Genomic DNA, 13,859 nt, shown 5'->3' on the forward strand with positions numbered 1-13,859 from the left:
CATGCGCTGTCATATATTTTCTTGTAGGTTACATTTTATACTGGTCATTTTATGTATATTATACTCCTAAATGTATCAATAAAAGCATAGTACTAAAAACTTTACTGGGATTTCTATGTCTTCCTTAAACTTTTCATGGTATGAGAGCTCGTAAAGATCAACATCATGGCAATTGTTCCATCAAATTCGACCATACCTTAACGCAGCTAAGTGACCTTTCCAAATTATAATTTTCCTATCATACTTGAATTTGAAAATATTTTGTTTTGGCCTCACAAATAAAAACTGCAATAATTGGAACCAACCTTGAAGGATTCATCAATGGGAACATTCAACCTCCACCCAAAGAAATTCAGAAATCTAGACAAACCAAGGGAACGTCTTCAATTGGTGATTAGTTGGTACCAAACCATAAATTTTTGCTTTAGCATAGACTCGATCAGGCCTTACTAGGATGGGTGTTATCTACAATGTCACCAAGTATACTAATATTTATTTCTAAATCAAAAACGTCATTCCATCTATGGGTCTCCTTTACAAAGTTGCTCGGCAGTCAATCCAAAGTAAGGGTAATGCAATGTAAACTCCACCTACAATTTACAAAGGAGTTAATGACAATCAGTGTCTATTTTACCAAGATGAAGGACATTGCAAATAGTTTGGCATTGGCAGGTCAATCAATTTTTAATGATGATTTCATCATGCATCTTCTTCAAGGTATTCCTCTTTAATGCAACGCTATTGTTGCTAATATCAACTCTCAACTCATCCTTCTTGATATTGGGGAAGTTCAAGTGCTCTTACTTACACAAGAGAAGTGAATTTAGAATGCACAAGCTGCCATCTTACCCACTATAAATGTTGTTGACAAATTTGTTTGGGGCAAAAGAAAACTTGACAATAAAAAAAATGATAGATATGTAAAAAGAGCCACTCATGGAAGCAGAGGAAAAGGTTGTGGGAGAGTAGAACCACAATCAATTTACTATCAATTGTGCAAGGTTTGTGGTCACATGATATAGCAGTGTAATTATCACTTCATCATAATTCCTAATGGACCACCACAAACTACAAACAAACGGATAAGACTTTGGTATTAATGTATATTGAGTTATTGAACATAAAGAAGCAATAATCAATTTCTTGTTCTAGCAAGAAGTTTGGTATTGCTCCTTTTTTATTTAGCTATTTTTTTCTTTAGTTCTTGATGAATTATTTCCAACAAAAAGAGTCTGGGACTTCCTTGAGTGGTCTTTTCTCAGGAACTAGATGAAGGATTAGCTTCGGTACGTCCATTGGTACTGGAGTATCATGAATTCACTGAATGTTTCCTTAAGTTACTTCTTTTCTGCTGGAATGGATAGCCACTAAGTCATGGAAGGCATACTGAGGCTCGATCTTGTTGCAAATCTTAAGTAGCTCATGGACAGTCAAGCCACATATCACATCATAGTTGATCAAAACAACATTTAGAATCAGCATTACAACAATAAAAGTGATAAATTGATTGTGAGCAATAGCCAAGGTTTTTCTATAAAAAATAGAGGCTCTTCTCTCATTGATTGTCTATTGGAAACATAATTTTAAATGATATACTTCATGTGCCATCCATCAAAAGAAATCTTTTAAGCATTGGAAGAACTACAAATGATAATGATATAATTGTTAAATTTGACAAAACTTTGTTTCTGTGAAAGACAAAGCTACGAGAAAACTGTTACTCTAAGGTAAGCTTAAGAATAGGCTGTATAAAGTTCAAATGATAAGTGGTCACCCAAGTCACCAAACTACTTTTCACATGGAGACCATGAGTCCTCAAAAGTCTTTTTTTTCTTTTCAATTCTATTTGTTTAGCAAATAGATTATGCATTATAGATTAGGCCATCCATTAGTATCTATTTTGAAGCATTATTTCTGAAAGTTGTAATAAGGTCTCTTTTGTTAATTTTGATAATAATTTTGTGAGTCTTGTCAGTTAGGCAAAAACCATCGGTTGATTACTCATTCAAATTTTAAGAGCTTTTAACTTATTCAGTTGATTCATTATGATGTTCCTACCCTGGTCTTATCTAATGAACGATATAGGTATTATATTATTTTTTAGGATAATTATTCCTTTCTTACCTTAATATATCCAATGAAAATGAAATATGAAGCCATTAATATTTTCTATAGTTTAAATCAATGTTTGAAAATCAATTTCAAACAAAAATTAAAAATTTTTAATTTGATTAGGGAGGGTAATTTTAACCTTTTCAAAAAATATTTAATAGTTTAGCATTCAATTTCAACATCCTTGTCCATACACTCATAATCAAAATCGTAAAGTGGAAAGGAAACATAGACACATTACTAAAATTGTACTCTCTTTGCTTGCTCACAATTCTTTACCTTTGAAATTTTGGTGAAATGCTTATGCAACCTTAACATTTCTCATTAGTAGGTTGCCCACCAAAGTTCTAAATTCTAAATCTCCATTGTAAAAACTTTTCAAAAAAATTTTGATTTCACTTTCCTTAAAGTTTTTGGATGGGCATGGCATCCCTTCTTAAGACCATATAGAACTAATAAATTTTCTTTTGATTTAGAAAAATGCATTTTTTTTAGTTATAGCCAGGTTCACAAGGGGTATCAATGTCTCAGCTTATCCGCTGAAAGCGTTTATATTAGTTCCAATGTTAATTTTTTTTATTAGTTCCAATGTTATTTTTAATCAGACTTCTTTTCTTTACTCTCATATTAAAAATTCAGAGATTATAAATACTAGTCATTGTTCACTCACTTATCCTTTTACCTTGATAGTTGTTGTTCCTTTCGCTACATCTCAGTAGATTGGTGATGTGGACTGTACAACTTCTGACAAGCTTCCTACAGTAACAGGGACTTCAGAGTTGTTTGACACCTCACAAGGTACTTTTCTTAAACTCAACTCCATATCTGGTAATTCTCTTACCTGTGAACCTTCACCATTATGACATTTGTCACCACCTTCATCCAACATTTATGCCCCAATTGCACTATTACCAGTTCCAATGTTATTTTTAATCAAACTTCTTTTCTTTACTCTCCTACTAAAAATTCAAAGATTATAAATACTAGTCATTGTTCTCTCATTTATCCTTTTCCCTTGATAGTTGTTGTTCCTTTCTTTACATCTCAGCAAATTGGTGATGTGGACTGTACAACTTCTGACAAGCTTCCTTCAGTAACAGGGACTTCAGAGTTGTTCGACACTTCACAAGGTACTTTTCTTAAACTCAACTCCATATCTGGTAATTCTCTTACATGTGAACCTTCTCTATTATGACATTTATCACCACCTTCATCCAACATTTATGTCTTAATTGACACTATGATGATTCAAATAATAACCAGTTCAACTACATCACCATCAAACCTCTCACCTAACCCGAGTCCGTCTTTGGCTTAATCTCTTGCTTACCCAAAATTGATGCTAATACCAAGGGCAATGATATTCATATTCAATCCACTTCTCATCATCCCATGATCATTCATTCCAAGACCGGCACTTTGAAGGGAAAAAAAAATTATATTTGTTCCATTAAGAATATTTCGTGCAGAAAACCATGAACCTTGGCCGAAGCTCTCTCCTCTACACATGGTTCAACACCATGAAGTGGGAATATAATGCCTTGGTAAAAAATGGTAGCTAGGTCCTTGTCCCTCCTAATTTCATGAAAAGTGTAGTGGGAAGTAAATGGATATTCAAAATTAAAAGAAATGTTAATGGGTCCATCCAATGATACAAGGCACAGTGGTTGCAAAAGGCTTCCATCAAAATCCTGGCATCGACTTTAATGAGACCTTCAACTTTGTCAATAAACTATCAACTATTTGAGTTGTTCTTATCCTTACAATATCTTAGGGTTAGCCAATTAGAAAATTAGATGTCAATAATGCCTTCCTTACTGGCGTATTGTGGGAGGATATCTTAATGTGTCAATGACCTATATTTCAAAACAGTCGCTATCCGAATCATCTTTGTAATCTTTAAAGGCCTCTCTGTGGCCTCAAACAAATGCCAAGGGAATGGTATGACAAGGTTTGTTCCACTCTTCTTCTATGGAATTTCACAAAACCCAAAATAGACACTTATTTATTCTTTCTTAATACTTATCATGGCCTATTATGGGTGTTAATATATGTGGATAAAATTTTAATGATTAGTTCCAACTTTCACCTCATTTAGTTATTTGTTCAGCAATTGGATTCCAATTTCTCTTAAAAGGACTTTGGTCCCATATTTTTCTTTCTTGGTTCTTAAACTTTTTGCGACTCTAAAGGATTACATCTCTAGCTAACTATTAAAGGACATTGTGATCTTATTAAAGGACTTTTTTTTTTTTTTACCGTAATATTATTGGTGCAATATAATATCTCATCCTCATTAGGCTAGAACTTTCCTTAATTGTTAACAATTTAAGTCAATTCATGCATCGTCCCATTGATGTTCATTAGACTAATTGCAAATGGATCTTCCACTCCTCCGAAGGTACTTCTTGAAATGAACCTAGGTCGACTTGCTCCTAAATCTGTATTATATTAGCCTGGATCACAATTAAGTTCATATTCTAATGAAAACCTTAACCTCTAATCAACTTGTGATTGGAAACCTTAGTATATGATGAAGATACCACAATAGGTGATAGATGTCCTATTGATAAGTCAAACTAAAACATTTGATTTCTATTAAGTGTTTAAGGCATTCAAAGAGAACAAAGAGAATTCTAACAAAAAGAATTCTTTCTCACAAATATTTTTCTGAATAATATGTAAGCTGATTTCTCATTGAAAATAAGCCTTTAAATAGGCTTTGTAAAGAACAAAATAAAACCTTAAAAGTTTTAGGTAAAAATCGGCCAGCAATAAGGAATCTAAAGGTGTTGGCCGAATTTCAACATTTCCTAATCTAATTTTGATTAATTAATTCCTTTATTTTGAATTAGAAATTAATTAATTTACAATTGAAATACTAAAATATCAAATTTCTTAAATTAATTTGTCCAGCAAATAATTAAATAAAAACCAAAATATAAGATAGTTTCCTAAAACAAAAAGGCAAATTCAAATTAGTAAACTAGTTGACTAGTTTGACAACTAAGCTATCTTTGACCAATTTTCAGCTTGTAAATGCTCCAAATTAGATATAATGTGCCATGTTGGATGACAAATAGGATTAATTATGATTCCCATACGTTAAAGCTAGTGGATGACAAATAGGATTAATTATGGATGACAAATGCTTAATCACCAAAATACAGTAAAGCTAGTGGCAAATATAGAAAATTCGACCAAAAATCTCTTCCATGCGCAAATGGTCTCTTTGGTTGCTTTTTCTTCTACCTTGACTTGATTCCATTACCTCTTAGTGATCAATTGAGTTCAAGAAGTGTTGAACCCATTCCTTGTTGCCTGGAGTCCATAAATACACTAAAACAGCTACCTGGGTTCATATCGGCCTCCACCATTTGGATGCTTAAAACAGGCTTTGAATTTTTGGGTATTGTCAAACCCTTTTGAGAATTGATAACTCCTTGTATGAAACCATCCAGGTTGTCCTCAAATCTCTTAGCTTGTGCCCCAGTGATTGGCCCAGTCTTCAGCTGTATTGGATCAGCATCCCAGTGGGTTATCGGTTGTACGAGTACAGGCGGGTTCTCATCATTCCCCTCTTCTTAGAAATGATTTTCTCTCAAATCAAAATCATTTGCAATAAAAAGAGATAAATTAGTAACATTGATTGTGTCATCAACATTATACTCAACCGGTAATTCAAACTTGTAAGCGTTTTCATTTATCCCCTCCAAAATTTGAAAAAGGTCCCTCCTCACACGACATAAGCTTGGACTTTCTTTGTTCGGGAAACCTTTCCTTTCTTAAATGCAACCAAACCCAATCTCTAGGTTCAAAAACAATCTTAATATGGCCTTGGTTAGCATTTCTTGCATATTGCTCGGTCCTCCTCGTAATATTTGCCTTTTTCTTTACATGAATCTGCTTCACAAAATCAGCTTTTTGCTTTCCATTTAGATTAGCACGTTCACTTAAAGGTAAATATGTTAAATCTAATGGAGTCAAAGGATTAAACCTATAAATAATTTCAAATGGTTTATATTTAGTAGCTGAATGCAAGGATCTATTATAAGCAAATTCAATATGTGGCAAACATTCCTCCTATGTTCTTAAATTTCTACTATTTAAAGTCCTTAACAATACAGACAAAGTCCTATTTACTACTTCAGTTTGTGGATAACAAGTAGTTAAAAATAAAAGTTTAGTTCCTAACTTAGCTCACAAAGTTTTCCAAAAGTAACTTAAGAACTTAGCATCCCTATTCAAAACAATAGTTCTAGGCATACCTCGTAATCTCACAATTTCCTTAAAGAATAAATTAGCAACATTAGATGCACCATTAGTTTTATTACATGCAATAAAATGTGCCATTTTAGAAAATCTATCCACAACAGCAAAAATTGAATCCTGACCTATCCTAGACCTAGGCAAACCAAGGACAAAGTCCATTGACAAATTCACCTAAGGAATAGATGGAATCGATAATGGGAGACACAAATTGTGTGGTTTCAACCTAGATTTGGATTTTCGGCATTTTAAGCATCTTTCACAAATTGTTTCCACATCTCTCTTCATATTAGGCTAGTAAAGTTTTTAAGACACCAAAATGACCCATTAAACCACCACCATGACCTTCCCTCACTAACAATTTTCTAATGCTACAATTAGGCATATAAAGTTGATTTTTCCTAAACAAATATCCCTAAAAAATGTAAAATTTATTAAATCCATATTTTATACTGCTCCTAAATATTTCACAAAAGTCACTATCATGCTAATAAAGTTTTTTTTAATTGTTCAAATCTAAGTAATCTAGCATCTAAGGTAGAAAACAATACATACCTTCGGGATAATGCATCGGAAACCACATTTTCCTTACCTTTCTTGTAGCAGATGACATAAGAAAAAGTCTTAATAAACTCAATCCACTTAGCATGCCGTCGGTTAAGCTTCCCTTGACCTTTGATGTGCTTCAATGATTCATGATCCATATGAATCACAAACTCCTTTAGTATTAAGTAATGCTGCCACGTCTCCAAAGCCCTCACCGACTCATACATCTCTTTTTCATATGTCAGGTACTTCAATGCCACTCCATTTAGCTTTTCACTAAAGTATGCTATGGGTCTTCCTTCTTGCATCAAGACACCTCGAATAACTACACCCGAAGCATCACATTTAATTTCAGAAATTTTATCAAAATTCGGCAATGCTAATAAAGGTACATTAGATATTTTTCTTTCAACCAATTAAAGGATTTTTCTTGTACTTCCCCCCATTTGAATCCAACATTCTTCTTTACAACTTCTGATACAAACCTAGGACGACCTGCTCCTAAATCCGTATAATATTAGCCCGGATCCAATTATGTTCAAATTCTAATGGTCACCTTGACCCCTAACCAACCTGTGATTAGAAATCTTGGTATATAATGAAGATGCCACAATAGGTGATGGAAGTCCTATTGATAAGTCAAACTAAAACACTTACTCTCTAATGGTGTTTTAGGTGTTCAAAAGAACAAAGAGAAATTCAATCTCACAAAATAAATTCTGAATATTATTAATGGTGTGCTCTTCCTAAAAAAATAAGCCCTTTTATAGGCTAAGAGAAACAAAATAAAACCCTAAAACAAAAAGGAAAAACCAGCCATGCAATGAAGAATCCTAATATGGCCGAAAGTCTCCTCCTTTCCTAATCTAATTTGGATTAATTAATTCCTTTATTTTGAATTAGAAATTAATTAATTTACAATAAAAATAATAAAATAATAAATTTCCTAAACTTATTTATCCAGCAAATAAATAAATAAATAAAAAGTAATGGTAATTTCCTAAAACAAAAAGTAGAATCAAATTAGGAAATTAAAATACTAGCTTTTTGACTAAGTTGATTTTGACCAATCTTTGACCAATTTGAGCCTCAAATCAGATTCAATATGCTTTTTAGGATGCAAAATAAGTTATTATGGAGTCCCACATGTTTCCCTTGCTTAGAAGAAAGAGAAAAAACCAACTCAGCAAAATACAATAAAGCCAGCGAAAAATGTAGCAATTTTTTGCCAAATTTTGAAGTTGTCTGTACAAGTCCCTAAAGCTTCAATCTTTCTTGCCATTGTTATCAAAAAGTTTTTCTAACAATTTGTCATCTAAATATGAAAACTTGATAAACTTGATTTCCTTGTTTTGCTCTTTTTTATTTTTATTTTTTTCCACACTTTTAATCAATAATGAAGAATAAAGAAGATCGAGAAGTAGAAAACTCAATAACGAGAAAATCGATGTTCATGAGTGAAAGCCAAACCCGGGCCCATGTCAAGCAGTCGCAAATTTCTGCTTCAAATTTTCCCCATGGTCTCTTTCTTATCTATATCTATCATATTCCCTCTATCTCCTTTGTGGTTTGACACTCGCTTTGCTATTTAAATAGCTGAGAAATTTATACATTCTTTTACATATATATACATATATATATATATATGGGTTTGGAAAATGTTTAAGCAGTTGCCATTTATCCAAGTCATTAAGCTAACCTTGTTGTTGATTTAAGCCCTTAATTAGAATTCCCTCAAATTGTTTTGTTATGCGAGAGAAGAGAAAGAGAAGGGAGAGTTTTGGGCAAACAGTAATGTGAAAAGATATATATTGCCCCTGCTACAGTGCAACATATGCATCTCATGTGAGCTTGATGATCCATTTAGGAAGGAAATATAGCTAGGGACCAATGGTGATAGGTTTATAAGAGTTTGGGGACTAAAAGGCCAAAAATAAAAAATAAAAATAAAATTTAAGGATCAATTTATAAATCATGATATATTTTGGAGACCAATTGTGTTAATAACCCTTCTTTCTATTGTTGAAATGTGGCAATTTTGCCACTTGATGGTGCATGTCATCGGCTAGCATGCACACCTTGGTATCAAATTCTTTCCTTTTATGAGTTTATATTTTTTGTATGTTTTTAATTGATGCAAGATATATTTTGATAATGTTTTGTGCCTAAGTTATGTATGTAAAAGTATAGGCAAAATTATGCACAAAAGAGTAGGAATGTTATGCTTGAAATGCCTATGGTGCTGGATTCATAATTTCCAGCAACATAGTTCCACTATTTATCTTATATCTCAGGTTGCAAATGGAGTTTTGGTCTGAAATTTTGAGGGATGTCTACAAATATATATAGAAGACTATGGTTCAAATTTCAGGTCAAAATGACATGGGAAAGTCCATTTTCTATTCCAAACAGATTGCTGTATCTGATGGGCCCAGTATGCAGAGTATGGGTCAGTTTTGGAGCTGTTTGGCCCATGATCCTGTTCCAAAACTTTCCTAGCTCTTGGAACAATATTTATTGATGACCAAGGATGCTTCAAACCAAGTTTCATAAACAGATACAAAGGGGAACTAAGTAGGTGAAGCTAGTTTGGTTGTTTACCCAAACTAGTTAAACAATAGGAACTTAGTACAAACCATGTGCCACTTTTTACTATATTTGGAATAGACATGTTGCAGCTGGTTTTTACCTCTTTTGTGTATGAAAAGTTAGGTGTTGACCATTTTACTTTTTAAATTTCAAATACTTTACTCATTTTGTAAGCTCACATGCTTGGCATGTGTGAACTAGTTGTAATTTCAAGCTTATATTGTAAAATGAATGAAATGGCTACACATCCAAGCCTTATTTTCAAAAGGCAACGTGGTCCCCTTCTTCTTATCTCTTCTTCAACACCTTATAATACTTTAGGAACCCTAAAAACCAGAAAACACCATAACCAAAACCTAAAAACACAACTCACACACAACCATTCCCAAGAGCATCACCAAAAGCTTACTTGTTGCTAACACTTCAAGCTAGCTTGCTCTTGGTCATAACCTTCTCACCCCAACATCTATTTGTCAATTGCTTCTAGGCTTTATATTTTCATCACTTATTTTTTGCTTTATTCTAGATTCTGCTCTTTTGAATTATTTTTTTATTAGTACTTGGTTCTTCAATTAATTTTAATTTATGGTGTTTTTTGTTGGAATTTAATTTGAAGAGTCCTTATTTTAGGTATAAAAAAGAACAGTTTAAAATTGTTAATCTTTTGCTGCTCGCAAATATGAATGTCTGATTAGTTGTTTTATTTATTCCATTATTTTTGGCATTGGTATGCTCTCATTTATAAAAATTTGTAAGTTAATTTTATGCTTTTGTTTATAAAAAATTGTAAGTTAATTTTAAGCAAAAATATTTTTAGCACTCATAATGGGACTATTTTCTAGGTTTGAAATAGCTAGATGGCATTAGAAACTCGTACTAGAAGACTCGTACAAATACTGGTACGAGTATTGCATGTGTGAATATATATATATTTGGGGCATGCTAAATTGATGGTTCATGAATTTTTGAAGTTTTATAAAATTTTATATAAATTTTGGTTATATAATTATATATGTTTATATATGTGAATATATATAACAATTGTCATTTTAGATGATTTTTGACAAGTTTTTCAACGTCTTTATATTGTAATATACTCATGGTGGAATTGTCAATCTTGGTATTTTTAAAAATTTTGATAGTTGGATTTATTACCACTATATAGCTTTACATGGTAATATTTTGACATTAAAAAAATATTTATGATTTGATTATATTATTTAGTTTATTTGATTATCTTAAGGCATACTAAGTTGATGGTTCATGGTTTTTCAAAGTTTTATGAAATTTTATACAAATTTTTGTCATATAATTATATATATTTGTATATGTGAATAATATATAAAAGTTATCATTTCATATAATTTTTGACAAGTTTTTATATGTTTCTATATTTTAATATGCTCATAGAGGAATTGTAGATCTTGGTATTTTCAAGGTTTTGATAGCTGGATTAATTACCACTATATAGCTTTACATGGTAATATTTTTGACATTAAAATGATATTAATAATTTGATTATCTTATTTAGTGTAGTTGATTATCCTAGGGCATACTAAATTGATGGTTCATGGTTTTTCAAAGTTTTATGAAATTTTACATAAATTTTGGTTACGTAATTATATATGTTTATATATGTGAATGTATATAAATGTTATCATTTCATGTGATTTTTAGTAAGTTTTTAAATGTTTCTAAATTTTAATATGCTCATGGTGGAATTGTGAATCTTGGTAGTCAAAATGTTTAGGTAGTTGAATTGATTATTACTATATAACTTTACATGGTAGTGATTTTGGCATCAAAGAAGTATTTATGATTTGATTATCTTATTTAGTTTATTTATACATGGTTTGCATATGATATGTCAAATTGTTGTATTGAGCTTTTGGGTGTAGATATAAGGAACTAAATGATATTTTGTTATATCTGAGGTATGGATTGGTGATACTATGTATTAAGCAATACCAAGGTTATAGATATAAATATGAATTTGGTTATGAATACGTTTATGATTATATATATGATTCAACCTCCTGCTATTATCACGTGATACAAAGGCAAATTGAGAGGTCCTAGCTTTGCAACATCTTAGGGACATCAAGGGTTGTATGATAGTATTATTTTATTTATGGTGATGAAACTATTAACTTTGTTTATGGGTTATTTTGAAAAATATAAATTATTTATTTAAGTACACGAAGCTATAACTGGTATCATATTTACAAATATGTTTATATGGAATATGAAATTTGCTTTATTTTTGAAAAAAAAAATCATGAGCTTTGTGAAACATGTTTTCCAAAACAGGGAAGCTTTTAAAAGAGTAGAAGTGAGGTTTTGAGGGAATTGCGTTAAAGAAAAAATGATTATTTTCATATTATTATTTTATTCTACTCACTGAACTTGTCTCATAGTTTTGTTTTTAAACTATTCTCTTAGGTTTCAACTGACAAGTTACGTCCATCATTTCCAGGCATCTTTGTTGTTCATACATTATTCTGCTACTGATGTGTTGTTCTTTTCCTTCGACTTTGATGATTGATACGAACCTAGGAAGATCTGCTCCTAAACTGTATAATATTAGCCCGGATATAATTATGTTCAAGTTCTAATGGTCATCTTGACCCCTAACCAACCTGTGATTAGAAACCTTCATATATAACGAAGACGCCCCAATAGGTGACGGAAGGCCAATTGATAAGTCAAATTAAAACACTCATTCTCTAATGGTGTTTTAGGTATTCAAAAGAATAAAGAGAAATTCAATCTCACAAAATAAATTCTGAATATTATTAATGGTGTGTTCTTCCTTAAAAACAAGCCCTTTTATAGGCTAAGAGAAAACAAAATAAAATCCTAAAATAAAAAGGAAAAACCGGCCATGCAATGAAGAATCCTAATATGGCCGAAAGTCTCCTCATTTCCTAATCTAATTTGGATTAATTAATTCATTTATTTTGAATTATTAATTAATCAATTTGCAATGAAAATAATAAAATAATAACTTTCCTAAACTTATTTGTCCAGAAAATAAATAAATAAATAAAAATTAATGGTAATTTCCTAAAATAAAAAGTACAATCAAATTAGGAAACTAAAATACTAGCTTTTTGACTAAGTTAACTTTGACCAATCTTTGACCAATTTGAGCTCCAAACCAGCTTCAATATTCTTTGAAGGATTCCAAATAAGCTTATTATGGAGTCTCACACGTTTCCCTTGCTTGGAAGAAAGAGAAAAAACCAACTCAGGAAAATACAGTAAAGCCAGCGGAAAATACAGCAAAACGGGCCAAATTTTGAAGCTGTCTGTATAAGTCCATACAAGTTGGTTTTACTTCTGCCTTGACTTCTTTCCATGACCTCTTAGTGACATTTATTGAATTCGTAAAGATTTGAAACCATTTCTTGCTGCCCAAACTCTATAAATGCACCAAAATCGCTACTTGGGTCCGTATCGGCTTTCACCATTTGTATGCCCAAAATAGATCTTGGATCTTTGGGTATGGACAAGTGCACTTTAGAATGAATTATCCCCTGGATAAAGGCAGAAAATTTGTCCCTAAACCTCTTAGATTGAGCCCTAGTGATCGGCCTGGTTTTCATCCATATCAGGTCAGCAACCTAGTGGGTTGTCCGTGGTGCGGGCACGGATGGATTCACATCATTCCCCTCCTCTTGAAAAGGATTTGTCCTCAAATCAAGATCATCACCTGCAGTAAAAAAAGACAATTTAGCAACATTAAATGTGCCACTTACATTGTACTTACCTAGTAAGTGAAGTTTGTCGGCATTTTCATTGACTCTCTTCAAATTTTGAAAAAGTCCATCCCCTCGAGGCATAAGCTTTGAATTTTATTGCTTAGGAAACCTTTCCTTTCTTAAGTGCAACCAAATTCAATCTCCTGGGTCAAACAATAACACAACAAAGTCTAAAAATACATACTTATTATTTCAAAAATTATACTTTTTAACGTTAGCAAATAATCTCTTCCAAATTTTCAAATTTCCACAAAGTAAAAATCTCAACAAGGCAAATAAAGTTCTATACAACAAAAATAATTTTAAATAAGCATATTTATGATTCATGACCAAAAATGGTTTCTTACTTAAGATAGCTTTATTAACATCCTAAAACTCAAATAAATTTTTTTTTTCCTTTTTTTTCTTTCTTTTCCTTTCTCGCTCACAGTTTCACTGAATTTTGCTTCACTCTCGTCTTTTGCACTAAATTCCTCACTCACGGCTTTGTTTAAATTTTTCCACTCAACCTGGGTTTCAGAGGACTTACCTTGGATAATAAACTCTGACTTACCTTCTATGATGGTTGGTGAAATCGTT

General features: G+C 31.9%; 1 protein-coding gene across 1 annotated transcript in view; it reads right to left on the minus strand.

Moving 5' to 3' along the window:
* The window catches only part of LOC107428977 (PH, RCC1 and FYVE domains-containing protein 1), a 28,120-nt gene extending 24,787 nt beyond the window's left edge, over window positions 1-3,333 (minus strand). Inside the window, exon 1 of the mRNA XM_060813143.1 lies at window positions 3,184-3,333. Coding sequence (XP_060669126.1) covers window positions 3,184-3,333 — 150 coding nt within the window. The remainder of the gene's footprint in view (window positions 1-3,183) is intronic.
* Between the last annotated feature and the right edge of the window lie 10,526 nt (window positions 3,334-13,859).

The sequence above is a fragment of the Ziziphus jujuba genome, chromosome 12, assembly GCF_031755915.1.
Source record: "Ziziphus jujuba cultivar Dongzao chromosome 12, ASM3175591v1".
NCBI lineage: Eukaryota > Viridiplantae > Streptophyta > Magnoliopsida > Rosales > Rhamnaceae > Ziziphus > Ziziphus jujuba.